The sequence below is a fragment of the Bombus affinis genome, chromosome 9 (assembly GCF_024516045.1).
Source record: "Bombus affinis isolate iyBomAffi1 chromosome 9, iyBomAffi1.2, whole genome shotgun sequence".
NCBI lineage: Eukaryota > Metazoa > Arthropoda > Insecta > Hymenoptera > Apidae > Bombus > Bombus affinis.
The window spans coordinates 12,452,443-12,468,597 of NC_066352.1; the positions used below are offsets into that span (position 1 = coordinate 12,452,443).

General features: G+C 39.3%; 2 protein-coding genes across 4 annotated transcripts; one reads left to right on the forward strand and one right to left on the reverse strand.

Annotated features, from left to right (window-relative positions):
- Positions 1-37: 37 nt before the first annotated feature.
- On the reverse strand, positions 38-12,940 carry LOC126920669 (uncharacterized). Of its 3 annotated transcripts, XM_050731375.1 has the most exons (8): positions 12,798-12,940; positions 12,543-12,655; positions 4,377-5,813; positions 3,082-3,582; positions 2,606-2,853; positions 1,781-2,351; positions 866-1,085; positions 38-495 (listed from the first exon to the last, which is right to left on the reverse strand). In XM_050731375.1, the coding sequence occupies exons 4-8, from the start codon at positions 3,580-3,582 to the stop codon at positions 326-328; spliced, it is 1,710 nt and encodes a 569-aa protein (XP_050587332.1). In that variant the 5' UTR covers positions 4,377-5,813; positions 12,543-12,655; positions 12,798-12,940; the 3' UTR covers positions 38-325. The 3 variants fall into 3 exon arrangements, with proteins under 3 accessions (XP_050587332.1, XP_050587331.1, XP_050587333.1); XM_050731374.1 differs by lacking the exons at positions 12,543-12,655; positions 12,798-12,940 and having other exon boundaries at positions 4,377-11,521; XM_050731376.1 differs by lacking the exons at positions 12,543-12,655; positions 12,798-12,940 and having other exon boundaries at positions 348-495; positions 866-1,080; positions 4,377-11,521.
- On the forward strand, positions 10,905-14,582 carry LOC126920129 (uncharacterized). Its single transcript, XM_050730088.1, has 5 exons — positions 10,905-11,190; positions 11,521-12,268; positions 12,814-12,918; positions 12,993-13,172; positions 14,013-14,582. The coding sequence occupies exons 1-5, from the start codon at positions 10,905-10,907 to the stop codon at positions 14,098-14,100; spliced, it is 1,407 nt and encodes a 468-aa protein (XP_050586045.1). The 3' UTR covers positions 14,101-14,582.
- Positions 14,583-16,155: the final 1,573 nt, after the last annotated feature.

Sequence of the window (16,155 nt, forward strand, 5' to 3'; positions counted from 1 at the left end):
TAAAAATCTAATTTTTCTATCCGCAAGAACACATTCGTTTTTCTATGAGAAAATTCAACTAACCGCTACTAAACTAGAGAGCCTGATTAACGTACAAATAAAAAGTAAAGCGCTTACGGAATAGATACTTAAAATTATGTATATAGATCTATCATGTACATTTTCTTAAACTCTAGTATGTTAATTTACTTTTTATATTTTCTATCCGAAGTCCATTCTATTTTCTCTAAATTCTTTCTCTTGCTAGATTCTCTTATTTATATCTTTTATTCTCATTCCTATTCCCACGAATTGTCAGAGAGTTTATTTCTCTAGATTGGTTTACCTATCGTAGTCTCGTTCCACGGACTCGATGTTCGTTCGTGGGATTGAGATCACGAATATTCGTCACTGAATCATCCTCGTCGAGGAGCCTCGATCCGGAAGTCATTAGGTCCCTCTTTCGTCGGCCAAGAAACATGGGTATCATCATCGCCATCGTTGCCGGTAATATCCCTGCAGAGGAGCAAATTTACTCCAACGAAATCAATTCCCTTAAATGTTAGTTTTTGATCTTCTCGTTATTTTCCAAATGTTTAACTTCTAAATTTCTAAATCGTTAGTTTCCTTTTGCTTAAATTCTACAAACTTCAAAATTTCAAGTTCGCAATTCGTGAACCTTTTCCATGTAAGGAACATGATAAATAACAATGTTCCTTTTCGTCTCTTCAAGAAATTTGATCCATCTGTTACTTTAAATAATCGCTTTTAAATGCACAATACTATTGTTGCTATGTTACCACGTTAATTCCATTTCCTACAGACAATTCCTATGTTCTACTTCGCCAAGGTAGCTAGATAAATTAGTAACAAACGGCAAACTTACCAGCACCGACAGCAGCCAAGACAGCAGAGCTAGATGCTTGATTTCCTAACGTGTTTCTGATAGGTCGCTTCCTTAGAATCATCGGTACCGTTTGCCTCTCCATTTCGTACTCTCTTCGGCTCTGGTCCACGCTCTTGAAGGTTTTCTCCACTTCCAAAAGACCTCCGTGCGATGTTGTCGTATTTGTGCCGTTGATCGACGGTAACACCGTCAACCTGACCTAGGTAAACGATATTTCATCAAGCGACTGCCAGTTTCCGCTAAATATTAAAATGTATATAACGTATAGAATTTCAAAATTGCCCTCCTATGAGATACAGAAATATAAAAAATCTATCATGTTTTTCACCCATGTCTTTGGATCTTCAATTGTAAAGAAAAATTACCACAGAATTTTGTTCTAATATTTTCTCTTCTCCAAAATTCTCCTTTTTGCTTCTACTCTATTTTAGATAAAATAATCCTATTTTCTTCATTTCTCGTTTTTACTAATGAAACCTTCATTTATCCACGGGATTTAATTTCGGGGATTACTCAGTTACGTTTCACAAACACGCAAATGATCTTTCGTTTACGCAAGCCTGGCTCACGTATTAATAAACGTGCTACGAATCGCGAGTTATGACGCAAAAGCGAAAGAATTGCTCTTTCCTCCTTCTGCGAGTTATTATATTGCAATTATTATTATAGGCGACTTTTAGTCGACTCTGTAACTCTATTTCATTCCTCTTCTAGAGCACACACGAAAGAGTCAAGAAAACAGTTATAATTGTCATTTAGTCAATCGATAATTTATACAAATTACAAGCAAGGGGTAATAATTTTAACGAGAAACATCCAAAGAATCTACGCTCAAATTTTCTCGAACGTTTTCCCAAATATATTACAGAAACTTCTTTGATCATCTAGCCTAACCTGTCTCTTGGACGTGACCACGGCGATCGCTGGATCAGGTTCTTCCTCTTTTCTGTCCACGCTCTTAGTAACGTTCTGTACTTGACCTATCGAATCTATCTTTATCGACCTTTGTCTGGACTTGGAGTAGCCTCTGTTCGTGGACAGCAATACCCATTGCCCATCCCCGTTTCCGGGATAACTTTGTGGATGATTGTTTACATATTGATACTGAGAGAATCCTGGTCTCTCCGTAGAAGGCCGTAGACGATCGTCGAATCTCGTTGGAAAATCATGCCAATCGTTATTCTCCTCTCCTTGGTTTTTATCAGCGTATCTATCCAAATACTGATAACTCGGTTTCGTTGGCTGAGGTCTGTTCCAGTTACTTGGGAAATTGGCTGGACGATTGTCGGTAATTATGTCGCTATTTGGACGATCAGAATAATTGTTCCAAGACGGCCTCTCAGGAGGCCACTTTTGAGCCTGAGTTTCTTCAGGCTTTTCGGTATAGTAAGCAGGGCGAGTTGTAGGCTTTTGCCATGGTTTCTCGTTGGTGTTCTCTGGCCAAGTTGGTTTTGGCTTTTCATACCTGCAATTCGAACGCGATGGTATAAATTGCTTTGAGAAAATGAAAATGTTATTCGATTCTATACAATATGAAATATCTTTTCTGAAAGCTTTCTGGCTTGTTAAATCCCTTGTTAAGTAGAAAATATATATTTATCATTTCTGACGAAGCTGATTTAGCCTTTCAACGGATGGTCTGGTATTTACTTCAATTAGAATCACAATGTAGAGAATAGAAAATGAACGACTTCAATGCAAAATCGCAGGTAAATTTACCATGGCTTATTGTTCTCGTAGATTGGTCTGATAGAGTAATCCGAGGCCCAAGGTTTCCCAATGCTCGGTTTGTCCCATGGTTTCACTTCCGGCCACGGCCGCTGCGTACTTGGAGTCGCTTGCCATTTAGAAATTTTGCTTTTCGACCATGGTATTGCTTCCAAAGTAACCCAACCATTTCTATCTTCGTGCGAATTCGCCCCGTAATACTTGTTCCTCTTCAAGGTGTCGTTCAACGTTGCGCTTAACTGAAACCGTCAATTACAGAACAATCGGTTAAAAATCCTGTAACCGATTATAATCTTCGTCTCTCATAACCCAGAAAAATTCAGATTATAGAAAATTGCAATACTAAAATACGAATGTAACATCTGCGACGTTTTCCAGATTTTTCTTTTTTTTTTTGTTATGACACGATATTACACCCTTCGTCGTTAACTTAATCAACCCTTAAACAATCTTATTAATTATCTTACCCCGTCTTCAGTGGACGTAGAATTTATAGTATCCTCTTCGTCCTTAATATTTTGATCGTAACTGGTATTAGTCGACTGTGTAGTAGTTTGACCATCCACCTCAAGGGACAGAGCTTCGGCAGGTTTCACGATCCTGAACGGATATCTTTGATACTTGTCCGTGCTGCTCTTGATCTTACTCGCGTACTCCTCCAGGAACTTGTTCAACACGTCCGGATTAAAGGTGGACGTCTCAAATCCGTTAATCGACTCGTCCTCGCTCCTGGGGAAGTCCTTGATCATCCTTTGGTTGCTGTTCTGAAAGACAGGCTTTGCCTCCTGATGTAATGGACTTCGCGTGGCCGCGATCGGTCCGTCGAGTACCCTCAGACTTTCCCCCCTCGTCCTGAAAAGCTCGGATGCGTTTGTCTTCACTTTCGCGACGTATCTTGCGTTGCACTGCGGGCCCCTCAGGGTCAATGTCACCAGCAGCAGCAGGCAGATTGCTCCTCTCGCTGCCATCTGCAAGGATAAGATGAAGAGAAGGTACGTTTTTGGTTTAGAAACGTTTTCTGCGGATATCGATCTGTTCGTGACGAGTAGACAAGGAGATAAATGGGTTTTCTCTATTATGGATTAGGTTGGTTATTTATCTTTTATGGTGGAAAATATTTTAAGGAAAAAAGGAATGATTTTCAGTGTGGAGTTATTAGAAGAGGCGTATTAGGGGATTTATTGGGATCCTTTGTGTATTTTGTGGAAATAAGACGTTGGCAATTTTTGTATACGAGGTGTCCAGAAACAACGTCATTCTTTATTTATTTTTATTGGGAGAAATATTTTCAGAAATTTCTTAGGATCTTTTATTTAATTAATAGGAATTGAAAATAGAAGAATTGAATATCAAGTATTATCAGTATTAGGATTATTAAATATGTAAATAAAATTTGAGAGTGACGGTTGATAAATAGCTAAAAACACAAAATACGCAAGAACTAACTTATGGCAAATAAGAAGAGCCATGTTAACTATCATAGAACATTCGCAAGAAGATGAGACCAAAAATCATCGATCGTGTCATTACAGATAAACGAGAGTGGTCCATGAAACATTCGTTATTGCATTACAAACAAACAGAAGCATTAAATTTAAAAAAAAGAACAGACCAAAGACCATCCTGCCCTAAAAAAAAATGTGTTGCGAAAAGGACCACCCCTAAAAAATACCGATCTGCTCGAAAGCTACCAAAAATAACAAACAAAAAAGAAAAAGGTCAAAGATAGAGAACCAAAAGTAAATCACCTCGCGACACTAACCGTTCTCGATGGTCTTCGTCCAAGTTCTGCAATCCTGGCAGCGACTTTCGGCTGCAGCGAACCAACGAACGATCGTAGGATCGGTTGGAACCAAGGGCAGCCAGGAACCCGTTAGGAAACCACGAAGTAAGCAACGTGAACCGAAAGGTAGCTGAACCGCGCGTCGACCTCCACTGTTCAAGGTCCGAGATGGCTCTGTCGCGGAGACGTTGCCCTCGTTTGCTTTTAATCCAGGTCCCCACTTCCTGAACACCTGGTCCATTTTGCGTCTCGCTCGTGCAACCACGTGCTGCAACAAGCTCGTCCACGCTCCGTACGCTTGGTCACCTGGAGAACGGACGTGTCGGTCGCGTCCACCATTCTTCTCTTCATCTCGTATCTCTGTTCTTCTAGCTGCTGATAATTGTCAGCTGGGCATCTACGCGAGGATTTGGCGAGCTAACTGACACAGATCTTCATCTCGTGCAGTTTCGACTTGTAGCTTTTCTTTTTTCTATGTTTCGTTGCTTTACATCTCGTCGATAAATTACGTTTGGTGACGTTTTCAAGTTGCCTATCATCGGCGTAATAACTTTTTCAGGCTGACCGTTCCTCGTACACTACTTTTCCTCCATAAGAATTACTATCCTCCAACGGCATTTGTCCTCTTTCTGCTGATAAAACCAGGATCATGACAACGCGGTTATCAGTACCACCCGACGTATTTTGTTGTCGTTGGAGTATTTCGTAGACAAAACAGCTTCTATCTACGCTTCGTTTTTTAAATTGTCTTCGTAGAAATAAATATTCGCAGTTTGGTTATCGCATAGACACGCGATAACGAACGAAAGCTTTCAATCGATAAGGAACGGCCACAATGTCCGAAACTACTTGACAGACACCAGTGCCATGCCAATGGGTTAATATGTTTCTCTTTTTGGAAAAGAGGAGAACGAATTTTTAAGTCGCCGATGCTTTCCAGTGCTCGTCAATTTTCAATTTTCAATACTTTTTAACGGATATCGTAAAACGTCGAGTGTTAGGTTTCTCGTAAGTTTCAGGGGATTTTAAGGAACAGAAGTTCCTCCAGAGTTTCCTCGGTTCTTGTTGACTTCAAGGTGCGAATAGAATCGCGAGCAAGCCAGGGTTCGTCACGCACTAATTGTTTCCAGCGTGGACAATCAACGGCTACTTTGCACGGTGGTTTTTCTGGTTATGATTCGGAATGTCAGCCGTTCACGCTGGCGGCGTTCCCCATTTTTCTCAATGAACAATTCTTGTCGATTCATAGATATCTTGCCAGTAAATACGTTTTGTTGACCGACGATCTTTAAAAACCGGTTCCTTCGCACTGACACTCGCTATCGAGCTTCCTCCAGACCATAAAAGTATCGACGACGTTGAGGAAGACCTTGATCAACAAAGTTCCAACGAAAATGGCCACTCTCTGAAACGATCCTTCAAATTTACAAGAAAATTAAATTCATAATATCGATTTTCGAAGAAATTTCTAACAAAAATGATAGCAAAAATAATCCTTCCACTCTAAAACTATTGGGTTGGCAACTAAATGATTGCGGATTTTGTCATTAGGTGGTATTGACAAAATCCGCAATCACTTAGTTGCCAACCCAACAGTTCCTAACGCTAAGAAATTCGTAGATCATCGAAAAATGAGAACGACGAAGATCAGAACGAGAATTGTGTTATTTCCGATAGCAAAATTAGATTCTAATAATGAGAATCCTTTCACACGGATTTCTAATAAATACAGCAGCAGAAGACGAATCCTTTTAACCAGAGAATTAAACTCTGATATTAAAAAGTGAATCGATTCGCAATGAAAATAGTTTCAATATATTCAGCGGCTCTTCCACTTTGATAGTGGCGTTTTCAATGGTACGTTAGTAGAGGGAAAAGATGGCTAACGTCGATAAAAGTCCCTTGCTATTGTTTCACAGGCGAATTTCGTCGTCTTGCCATATGGAATTCGTTCATCGATTAAGGACACAGGGAAAAAGGAGTAGAGGAACGAGCATGACGATGTTCATGCTCGATAAATCACCAATTCCTTGCTGTTTTATAGTCAGAGGGAGTCGATCGTTTCGCTGTTTTTGCGCTTTCTCGGCACAGAAACCCCGTGAGTTTTTCCCCTTTTTTATCTCTTGTCACACCATGAAATTCTTCCACCTTGCTCCGCCAGTGAAACGTCTCTAACGTTTTCCGTTTTACGAGCAGTTTCCGTACCACGTGCTCGGATTTTCACATTTTTGCATCCTCGACCCACAAACCTCCCGTTAATTTCTTTCTTCCAACAGGAATTTCTTAGGTCAGGTCAATGATTCTGCAGGATTCTCTTCGAGAATTTCTTACCTGCTTCGTTCTCGGTCCATCAAACACTTATATTTTGCGAACCATCTTTTCTTTCTCTTTTTATTACAGATATTTCTATTAGAAATATTTTTCTACAGCGTCGCTACGAATTTCAACAAATACCATAGGATCGATAAACGGTAAATTGATTTTTCTTCGTTGGTCGATCGTGAAACCTCGGATCATCGACTCGACGTTGATTTTCCGAAGATACAAAGTGCGATGGAAATACAATGGAAGATACAAGATACAAAATATAATGGAAGAAGGAAAAATGCTAGAAGATCAAAAGTTTGAATTTGATATTAGGAAATTCATTCTATGAGAGATACTGCAACTTCGAGTTTAAGCTGTTGGCAATTTTCCATGATTTTTAAAGAAACTCGAACAGTTTTCGAAACGCTGCGAAACATTTGATAGAAACTCGAACGAATCTTTGTATTATCCCGAAGACGAAGATCGTTCGATTCCATTGGACTTCCGATGGACGCGCAACGAGCCAGGATTTTTCCCTTCCGATTCCGGTCTGACGGTGCGGTCGCTTGGCCTACTCGAAACCGGAATTAGGTCGTTCTCCGGCGTAGATAACCGCGAAAACGAGCAGCAGGACGCGCATTGGAAAAAGGAGAGAACAGACGACTGTCAAGTGCAGGGATCGTCTACTTTCGTTGTCGGCCGACCCAAACGGAAGGGGAATATCGTGTGCAGAAACTCGTGACTCGTGTGTCGTGTGTCCTGTGTTTTTTTAATAAACCGACGGATTTTTCTAGAATTCTGTGAAACATCGACGGGAACCACGTCACGAACAAAAATAGCGAAAACGAAGAAAATTTGTAAATATCGTAAAAGCGAAAAAGTGATCAACATTTGTAAATGAAACATTTGTGACGTTTTGCTATTGGTCTGGAAAAATTGTCGATTGAGATTCTTGAGAAATTATCAATTGACACTAGGAACTCATAGTTCCCTTTTTCTGGCATTTTTCTCAAGTACTCCAGCTCTTTTTGTCGTTTAAAAACAATTTATCTGATACTATTTTAAATAGAATACAAAAAGGTCTCGTTTCCCTTTAAAACCAAAGACTCGCGAATGTTTATATCTGTTAGCGAAAATAATAATCTTTTACGAATTGTTAACAGATCAAAATTATTCCACTAGTTTCTCCATCGTTAAACGGAGGATAGTTAAACACAAGTTGCGATTATTATTTCAGCCTAATATACAGAAAAATGAGATTCCTTGATAAAGAATGCTTTAATCTATTAATTAAGATGTCTTTTGATCAGAGTAATTAGAAATTGGCGAACGTGAATCAATGTTGGTCAAGCCGGCAAATAAATGTGCTCGTATCTGTGGCATAAAGTGTGTCAAGTAATTTTGTAAATGCAAATAGAATAAATTAGAATAATTTTTAAAATTTTTTTAAAATGACAGAAAATTCTCAAATAAATAAATCGAATATAAGATGTGGCAATAAGATATCGGCGATCGAAATGACAAATTCTTAAAGCTTCTACTTTACCACAATAATCCTGATCATTTATAAATATTTCTTATCGCATATCGTAATAGCTTTATGCTCGTAATTTAAGATATTAAATTACACGTATATATAAGCTACGAAGTGTAATTGATCTTTGAAAGAAAACGGAACGAAAGTTTCAGACGAATGTTAATTAAAAGGCGACAGTCACGATGACTATTCGGACACGAAGAAGTCGTGCATGGGATTGCTATTGTACAGGTTTATCTTGTATCTAACATCTGCTTTAACCAGTTCCTGGGCACGACTTGACCTCTGTTTGAAACAAGGCCAGACTCTCGCCGCTCGCTGATAAAACTCGCCTTAGAAAGTCTTTTCACCCCTTTCCGCTCTTTGCTCAGATTCCGTGAAGCCGTGTAATAAAACATTTTTCCTTCCTATTTTACGCCTCACCCGTAGAAATCCAACCAGCTGGTTGGTTTCTTCCTTAACGATCCATTTGTTTTACCGATCGACTTCCTGTCCCTGGTTACGACACTTATCCTTCAACCTCTTCGTCTCATTCGCCAACACCACGACTTACTTTTATTATTTCATGGTCGAATCGTTCTAATTGATTTGGTTGAATATTTACTTATTTTATTTACTTTATTTATTAATTAAAGGAACTTATATCTATGGATATTTCGATAGCAGAATCACAGAAGATTGACGTTTCTGAAAATATCATTCTTTCGCGGTAGGGATAAAAGCGGAGATTTTAAAATTTCACATCCATCTCTGGATGAATCTTCTAACCTACTAAAATCACCAGCTCTCTTATAGCCACGTTTCACTGCCAGTATAATATACTACGAGTATAATAAAATGAATAATACTCGAAGCTCGAGAGTTTTAGCGTCTGAGAGATAAGACGACTTGAAAATGTTAAATCCACTTACGAACGACTTTTACAGCCCGATAGAACCGTCGTAATCGTAAGCTATAGCCACGTATAGAATCGTTAGAAAATTTCACACGTGTACAATCCAATAAGCCGATAATCCTACGAAACTACGAACACAAGGTCGACATATAGACAAAGTTGTAGTATCTGAAAGATTGCCTAATTGATCGTGACAATGTCGAGATACATCGTTAATCGTTCCACGACTTAACGAGCGAGCAACGGTGAAACCAGGGAAAAGTGTAGCTGGGAAACGCGTTAAACGATTATTTCTTTCATTGCAGGTTTTATATGCGGCCAGCGTGAAAAGTGTCCCAGAATCCATCCGAGAAATCCGACATAACGTGGTCGGTTACGTGGGTCTATTCTATGAGTTTCGTGACTTCTCGCGTTAACACGCGTTCTCGACGTTAAAAACCTTTCGTTATTCCAAAGTGTACTTTCCATGGAAACTGGTTGTCGATGCGTGAATATCGTCCCGACATCTAGGCTATCCCCTTTCGCGGTTGTTCTTTCTTCCTTATTTTTCCGGCCACTTTCGTTCCGACCTCGCCAAGATGTTAACGTACCGATAATGAAAACAAGTATTAAGCAGAGAGAAGACAAGCTGCTGACAATCGTAATTATCTGATCGCCTAGAAACTACCGCCGATGAACGTTCTGACGATGAACTTACTTACACAGGCTCGCGAGAATACTCGAACGCTTATGGTTATCCTTTGCGAATAGACCGCGGATTTCGATGAATCCATTCGGGCAATTCGAAGGTATAGAAAGTATAAATAAAGTATACAAAGTAGAGTAATTAGTAGATGAAACGAATTGAAGTAAAGTTTGAAAATATATTGGGTGGCCGGTCGCTACGATTTTTCATTTCCTTTCTAGATTTCCACGTGAAATGTTTTGAACCAAAAGTTAGCGCGTTTTCAGGCGGTTAAAAATGCCGATACAAGTAGTTTAGGTTTTCCTTTTACCGATTAACTCTCGTTTTTGTTGCCAAATTATCTGGTGTTTGAAATATCGTGGCTACCGATTCGCGCACCACCCTGTATGTAGAAATTACAAGATATTTGTGATATTCGTATCGTACGCGATGCTAATGATTTGATAGAAATGCAAATAGTCAAAAGTTGATAGAAACGATAAGAAACATTTCTACGCTCAAAGTAATTTACCTCGTCGTTAATAATAAATGGTGTATTTCGATGTTAACGACGTGATAATTTAACAAAGATGTAGCTTTGTATATCTTACGTATAGGGTGACTCAGGAATAATGCAGTACGTTTGATAAATCGTTCGGCAAACGGTGCAATGATAGAGTGAAACGTTTTTCTGTTCGTTCTGAAACGAGTTGGTGAACTTGAGCGAATGGGAACATACCGGATGGCCTGTGTCTTAGGGCAACAGGCTACCAGAATTCGTGCTATAAATGAAACCTTCTGTACAATTAATTTTAGACGCCAAAGTGTCGCAAGAATACGTTGTCGAAATCTTTCTGCAGCGTCCCCTTCGCCCACGCCTCAGCTGGAACTAAACGAGTACTTTGTCAACGGCAATTGGAGTAAGGCTGATGATTAAGAGACGAATTTCACCTTCACGCTTTTTAGAGAACACGTCGACTCTAGTTTCTCGCGTGTTAAAGACGCCGAATCGCCGAAGATCCTGTTTAGTGCAACAGACACACCGCTGTAGAACATCTTAAACACATCCACCATCTTTCGTTCTACGAAATACGCCAACGCAGAATGGATCGACAGATTATTACGACGAAACTCTTATTCTTCGTCTTGCTGCTGTTCGTAAGCTCAGTTCGGGCGAAGGATCACGCAAAATCGAGCAACCTGACTCCAAACGAGGCGGTGAAGCCAGTGGAAGAATTCGTCGAGGAGTCCTCCACCGAAGACCAATTTTCGTTGGAATCCGCGACGACCACAGAGTCCGCCACAACTGTGCAGACCTACCAGAAGCTGACACTGTCCATCAATGCCAGGAAAAACATTTCCAGAGAATTCAGACCCAGTGTACATCTAGGTGTGGTATCGTAATTTTGAGTGAATGCGGAACAGAGAGTTTGAGCGAAAGATTCGTGCGAAACGATAGTGAATCGAACGGATGTTTATCGATAGCAAGTGAGTATAGATTGTTGCGCGTGTGAATTGGGATGTATGGCGGTCACGTGTAAATTTGATTGAGATAATCGAGCGTCGTGCGTGTGAGTTCTTCAACCCATCTTTAATCCTTCGATCTTTATATTTCCACTTTGTTCTTATCGCAACAAACGGAAACTTATCTGTCGCTATATTCGTAATTCTAATATTCAACGAACCATTCGATGCTACATTTAACAATTTTTCTACATAGGTGAAATTAAGGAATCCAGAATCAGTAATGTTCCCTTCAACGCTGTTCATCATTTCAACTTCGACAATGGAGTGGATCCTGGCTCGTATCACCAACATTTAAAAGATTTCCAAATAGTCTACCAGCCTACGGCAAAGACTCCGCAAACTCTTCAGGCTGGTAATCCAGAGAATTCTTATCGGAATTTATTCGAAACTGTCGTTGCACCAACCGAAGATAGCAAGAAAGTTGAGACGACGCAAAATGGCTACGTCAAATTTCAAGACGATGGGTTGGACGCTGTCAGAGTCGAATACGACGACTCTTCGAAGGATCAAGCTTCCCATCAACAGTTCTCTCATTCGGTTACGGAAAATATGGGGGCGCAGTACGATTCCACGGACCAACAGATCTTCCAGAATTTAGAGAAGCCTATTTTCGAACAGCAAACGTCCACCGTTTGGGGAAAACCGTCAAAATTTCAGGGTGAAATTGAGAAACACGGGGGAAGCTTTTCAAAACCGGAACTGAACGCTGATCCTTTAAAGATATCACATTATACTGGATTTTACGATCATCAGAATCAGCAACAGTCAAATCTACAAAATTTCGAGTTATTCAGGAAGCCGAGTAACGGGGTGGTCTATGTTCAGGAGTCGTCGTTTCTCACAACTAGGAAGTATCCTTATCCTATTTATCAGCCACACCGTGGATACCATCAGGTTGATTTTATTAATGACGAACGTCCGTCTTATCCTGTTAAGAAAAGGTGAGCGTTCCGTCGATTTTCCACTTTTCCTTCGCTTTTGAAAATATCTTGCAAGTTGCTACTTTTCCTCTAGATCCGTATTCTCCAATCTCTTTTAAATCGCGATTCTCTACTGCAATAGCCAAAAATAATTTAGACATCACAAAACTTCATTCATATTGTTTGTGAAGAGTGAATCAATGTTCGTCGCGATGAAAATTTTCTGAATACTAATGGTCACGTTAAGGTGAGCGAGCGCTGAGAATTTTCAAAGTAAAATTAAAAGCAACAATACCTCGAGAACTGTATCGTTTCTAGCGGATATCTTTTTCATGAGAAATAGTACACTTGTACCTTTGTTTATCCGTCAGTTTTGCCACGCCTAAATTATTGCTCTGCTTTCAGTCCCTGCAACAATACCAAAATTCCTGAATACGTCAAAATAGCTGGTTTATTATTGGGTTGGCAACTAAGTGTCATTAGGTGGTAATGACAAAATTCGCAATCGCTTAGTTGCCAACCCAATACTTCAAAGATATTATTCGCTCACGAGATTCTCTTCACAGAGTGTCCTCCTGGAAGAAGATCTTCCATCTGATCGGCGCTATTCTGCCTCTCGGTCTGCTCATAGCTGCTCTAACTCCAAATGTGGTAAAGGTCGACAACACTACGTGAGTGCACTTTCGTTTTTTTCCGCTCCAGAAGCGTGTCTACTGGAATTCTAATCACGAACGAAACCCTTTAGCCAGCCTAACATCGTTTTGTCCAAGTGGAGGGTCGCTGACCTTCCAGTGGAACACAAACATGCGAGATTCACGGATCCCTTCAACGACTGCGAGGAGAGATCCATCTGTGATATGATCTTGGCTGGCGGTGACGCTGGATCCACCGTGTTGCAGAACATTTTATGGAACCTGGCGACAAGGTAATTGTTCGATTATTAAAAATTAAGAATAAATGGAAGAACAGGATTTTGGGCAAAGGTCGAGTAATTTTATTTATACTTGTGATCGCGAAACTCATGTCGTTATTTATGTATATTAACTGGAGATTGGATAATTGTTTAATCGTTTGGAGTAAATTTGAGAGGAAAGTTTTCAAGACGCATAGAAAAACGTGAAATGTAATTTTAGTCGTGAGATCGGTCTACGAGTTCTTGTAAATCGTTCACTGTATAATTCTTCAATTATTTGGAAAGTTGCGAACAGAATATCGGGAAAATTTCACATTGCGAGAATTAAAAATAGAATTTAGCGAAATATCGAACGATTTCGTTTATAATCGTGGTTGCAAGACTTGTGTAGAATTCTTGAAAACCTGTTAACTAAGAAGCAGCGACAAGTGATAGTAAGCATAACGTTTAGTAGGTTAAAAATCGCTTTATTAGCTCTGCAAAACGTGGTTCGTTTACTCTGAGCCGATTCATCAGTGGATTTTTAATAGCTTGTCAGCCAGTTAATGGTGTCTATGCAATTAGAAAAGTGGAACAGCGAAGGCGATGTTTAAAACGCGCGTGAGTTATCCGTTCGGAGACAATTTTTGTTTCTCTGCTTACCGAATAAAAAAAAAAACAAAAACAAAGGAATAAATAAAAGAAGAAGAGATAATTTACTTGTAAAGAACCGTTCCAACTTTTTCCAACGATTTCTAAAATATGAAGAAGATAAAATTTCTCTTTTATTCCATTTTTAGAAATTTGAAAATTATTTATAAATTCTTAACTGTATCGTTGTGCTTCGATGTAATGGATTTTTTTTATTGTTAGAACATCGACAACAATGGCGAAAGAAAGCGGACTTCACGATGTTTTCGAGGCGGTGAAGAAAAAGGATTGTACCAACGTCTTTTGTTAATCTCTTCTTTAATTTGCGTTGAAAAATATAGAACCGGACGAGGGTAACAGTGATTCCCTGCATTATAATCGCGGATGTGAGCAATTTTCACGGTGAAAAATTGAAACCTGCTAATGTTTAACTTTCTCCGAGCGATCGTATTAAAAATAAGACAGAAACGGACTCGTAGAAACCTAGCAGAAAGTAGCTGCTAAGTAATTACTGCTACCATTCCGACTCTTTATACGTCGATTAATGTTTCTATCATTCGAAAATAACCGTAACCTCGAGATTATTGGTGTAATCAGAATTTTTATAATTAGACAAAAATTGGGAACAGCAAATTATTATTCTGCCCATTTTGCTTCTAAGAATATCATATTTATATTTTCAATAATTCGATACTTTTTCCTTACCGAATTTCCATTGGATTATTTCAAGAATAAAATACTCTTGGCGTACAATATTTTTGTCAATTTTATAAATATTTCGATTCTTTTCAATTCAACTCCGTCAAATTGCCAACGTGTACAAACCAATTTCTTAATTTTCTATTCATGTGTTTCGATTACAAAATGTATTAGGTTGTCCGGAAAGTGTCTTTCTTTCACAGACACGTCTTTTACAACGATACATCTTTATACAAACATGAAATCTAATCTGTTGAATATTATGATTTTTATTTTGATAGAACAAAATGGATCATACGCAATTACGACAAAATAACATAAAACGAAAAATATTGTGCGTCTACTATTTCCTCATAAAACGAAAGAAACTTTTCGGACAACCTAATATTATCATTCAACGATGATATATTTAATTGTATTAAACAAGAAATTTTAACAATCCTCGATCAATATATATCAATAAACACTCGGAAATCGAACTGATCTGTCTCACATTTTACAGCAACATTTTAAATTGAAATATTTGTACAAGGAATTAGTATACACTCCGATTAGTTTGTATCACCAGCTATAACACGTTCCTTTGCTCGAGCGTCGATGAAAGTGACCAAAGCTTCACCGAACAAGGGCACCACGACCGGATGAAAGGATTATTCGGGAATTGTTGGTGCGAGTGCGCTTCTCTTCGGCGCAAGTGAAAGTAGTCACAGTGTATAAGTGGGTCGACAATATTCTATGCCAGTTCGAGTCCGGAATTTATGTCCCTGCGACGAGATACGGGTTATCGGCAAGTGCAACGAGCTTTCACACGCGTCTCGAGTACCGATACCTCAACCAATTCACGAAAATCATCCTGTTCGTCTCAATTTTTTATCATTTTCAATTCTTTTTCTCAATCTTCGTAATTTGAAATTATTCGGCGTTTTATGAAGAAGCGAATTTTGAGAAACATCATGCTTTAACTAGAAATTAACTGGAAGATCGAACGATGGAAAAAGTCATCGATCGGTTGAGGCGCGTCCAGGGCTGAAAAATACCGGGTGGGACTCGAATTTCGGGTCGACCGATCTGCTTCTCCATTTTCACTTGAGGAATGCAAGAAAGACCAGCGGTGGATCACCGTACTGTTACCTGAACGATTGATTAATGACAGTCTGCTTCGCTGGATACGATAAAACATATCTTCGTTTCCTTTAATCAACGCCCTTTCACTTAATTATCCATTCGATAGTCAACATGAATTTCTGTTAATCGAATAAACGACTTATCGTATCTCTTTCGAACTCTGCTACAACATCCAACTTCGACGTTAAATTAATCAATGTGACACCGACGATCTCGTTTACACGAAAATTGGTATAACTTTACTTTGTAAGTTGTACCGTCGTAAATTTCATAAAACGACGAATTCTTCTTATATATTCGATCGCGCTGAAGTAAATTCAACCGCGCGTATAATATTTCCACGACGCTTAACCATCCATACAAAAGCCGACGTACAGAATACCAGTACGTGAGTGAAACCGATCTTCCATTTCCCACGATCGTCATCGTGTCCAATTAATGGCACACACGCGCCACATACGCAACAAAGCAAGGAGCAAAGATAAAACAAAGAGCAGAATTCCAGCGCGTGTCGATTCAGAAGTAAAACGTTTTATTCGAG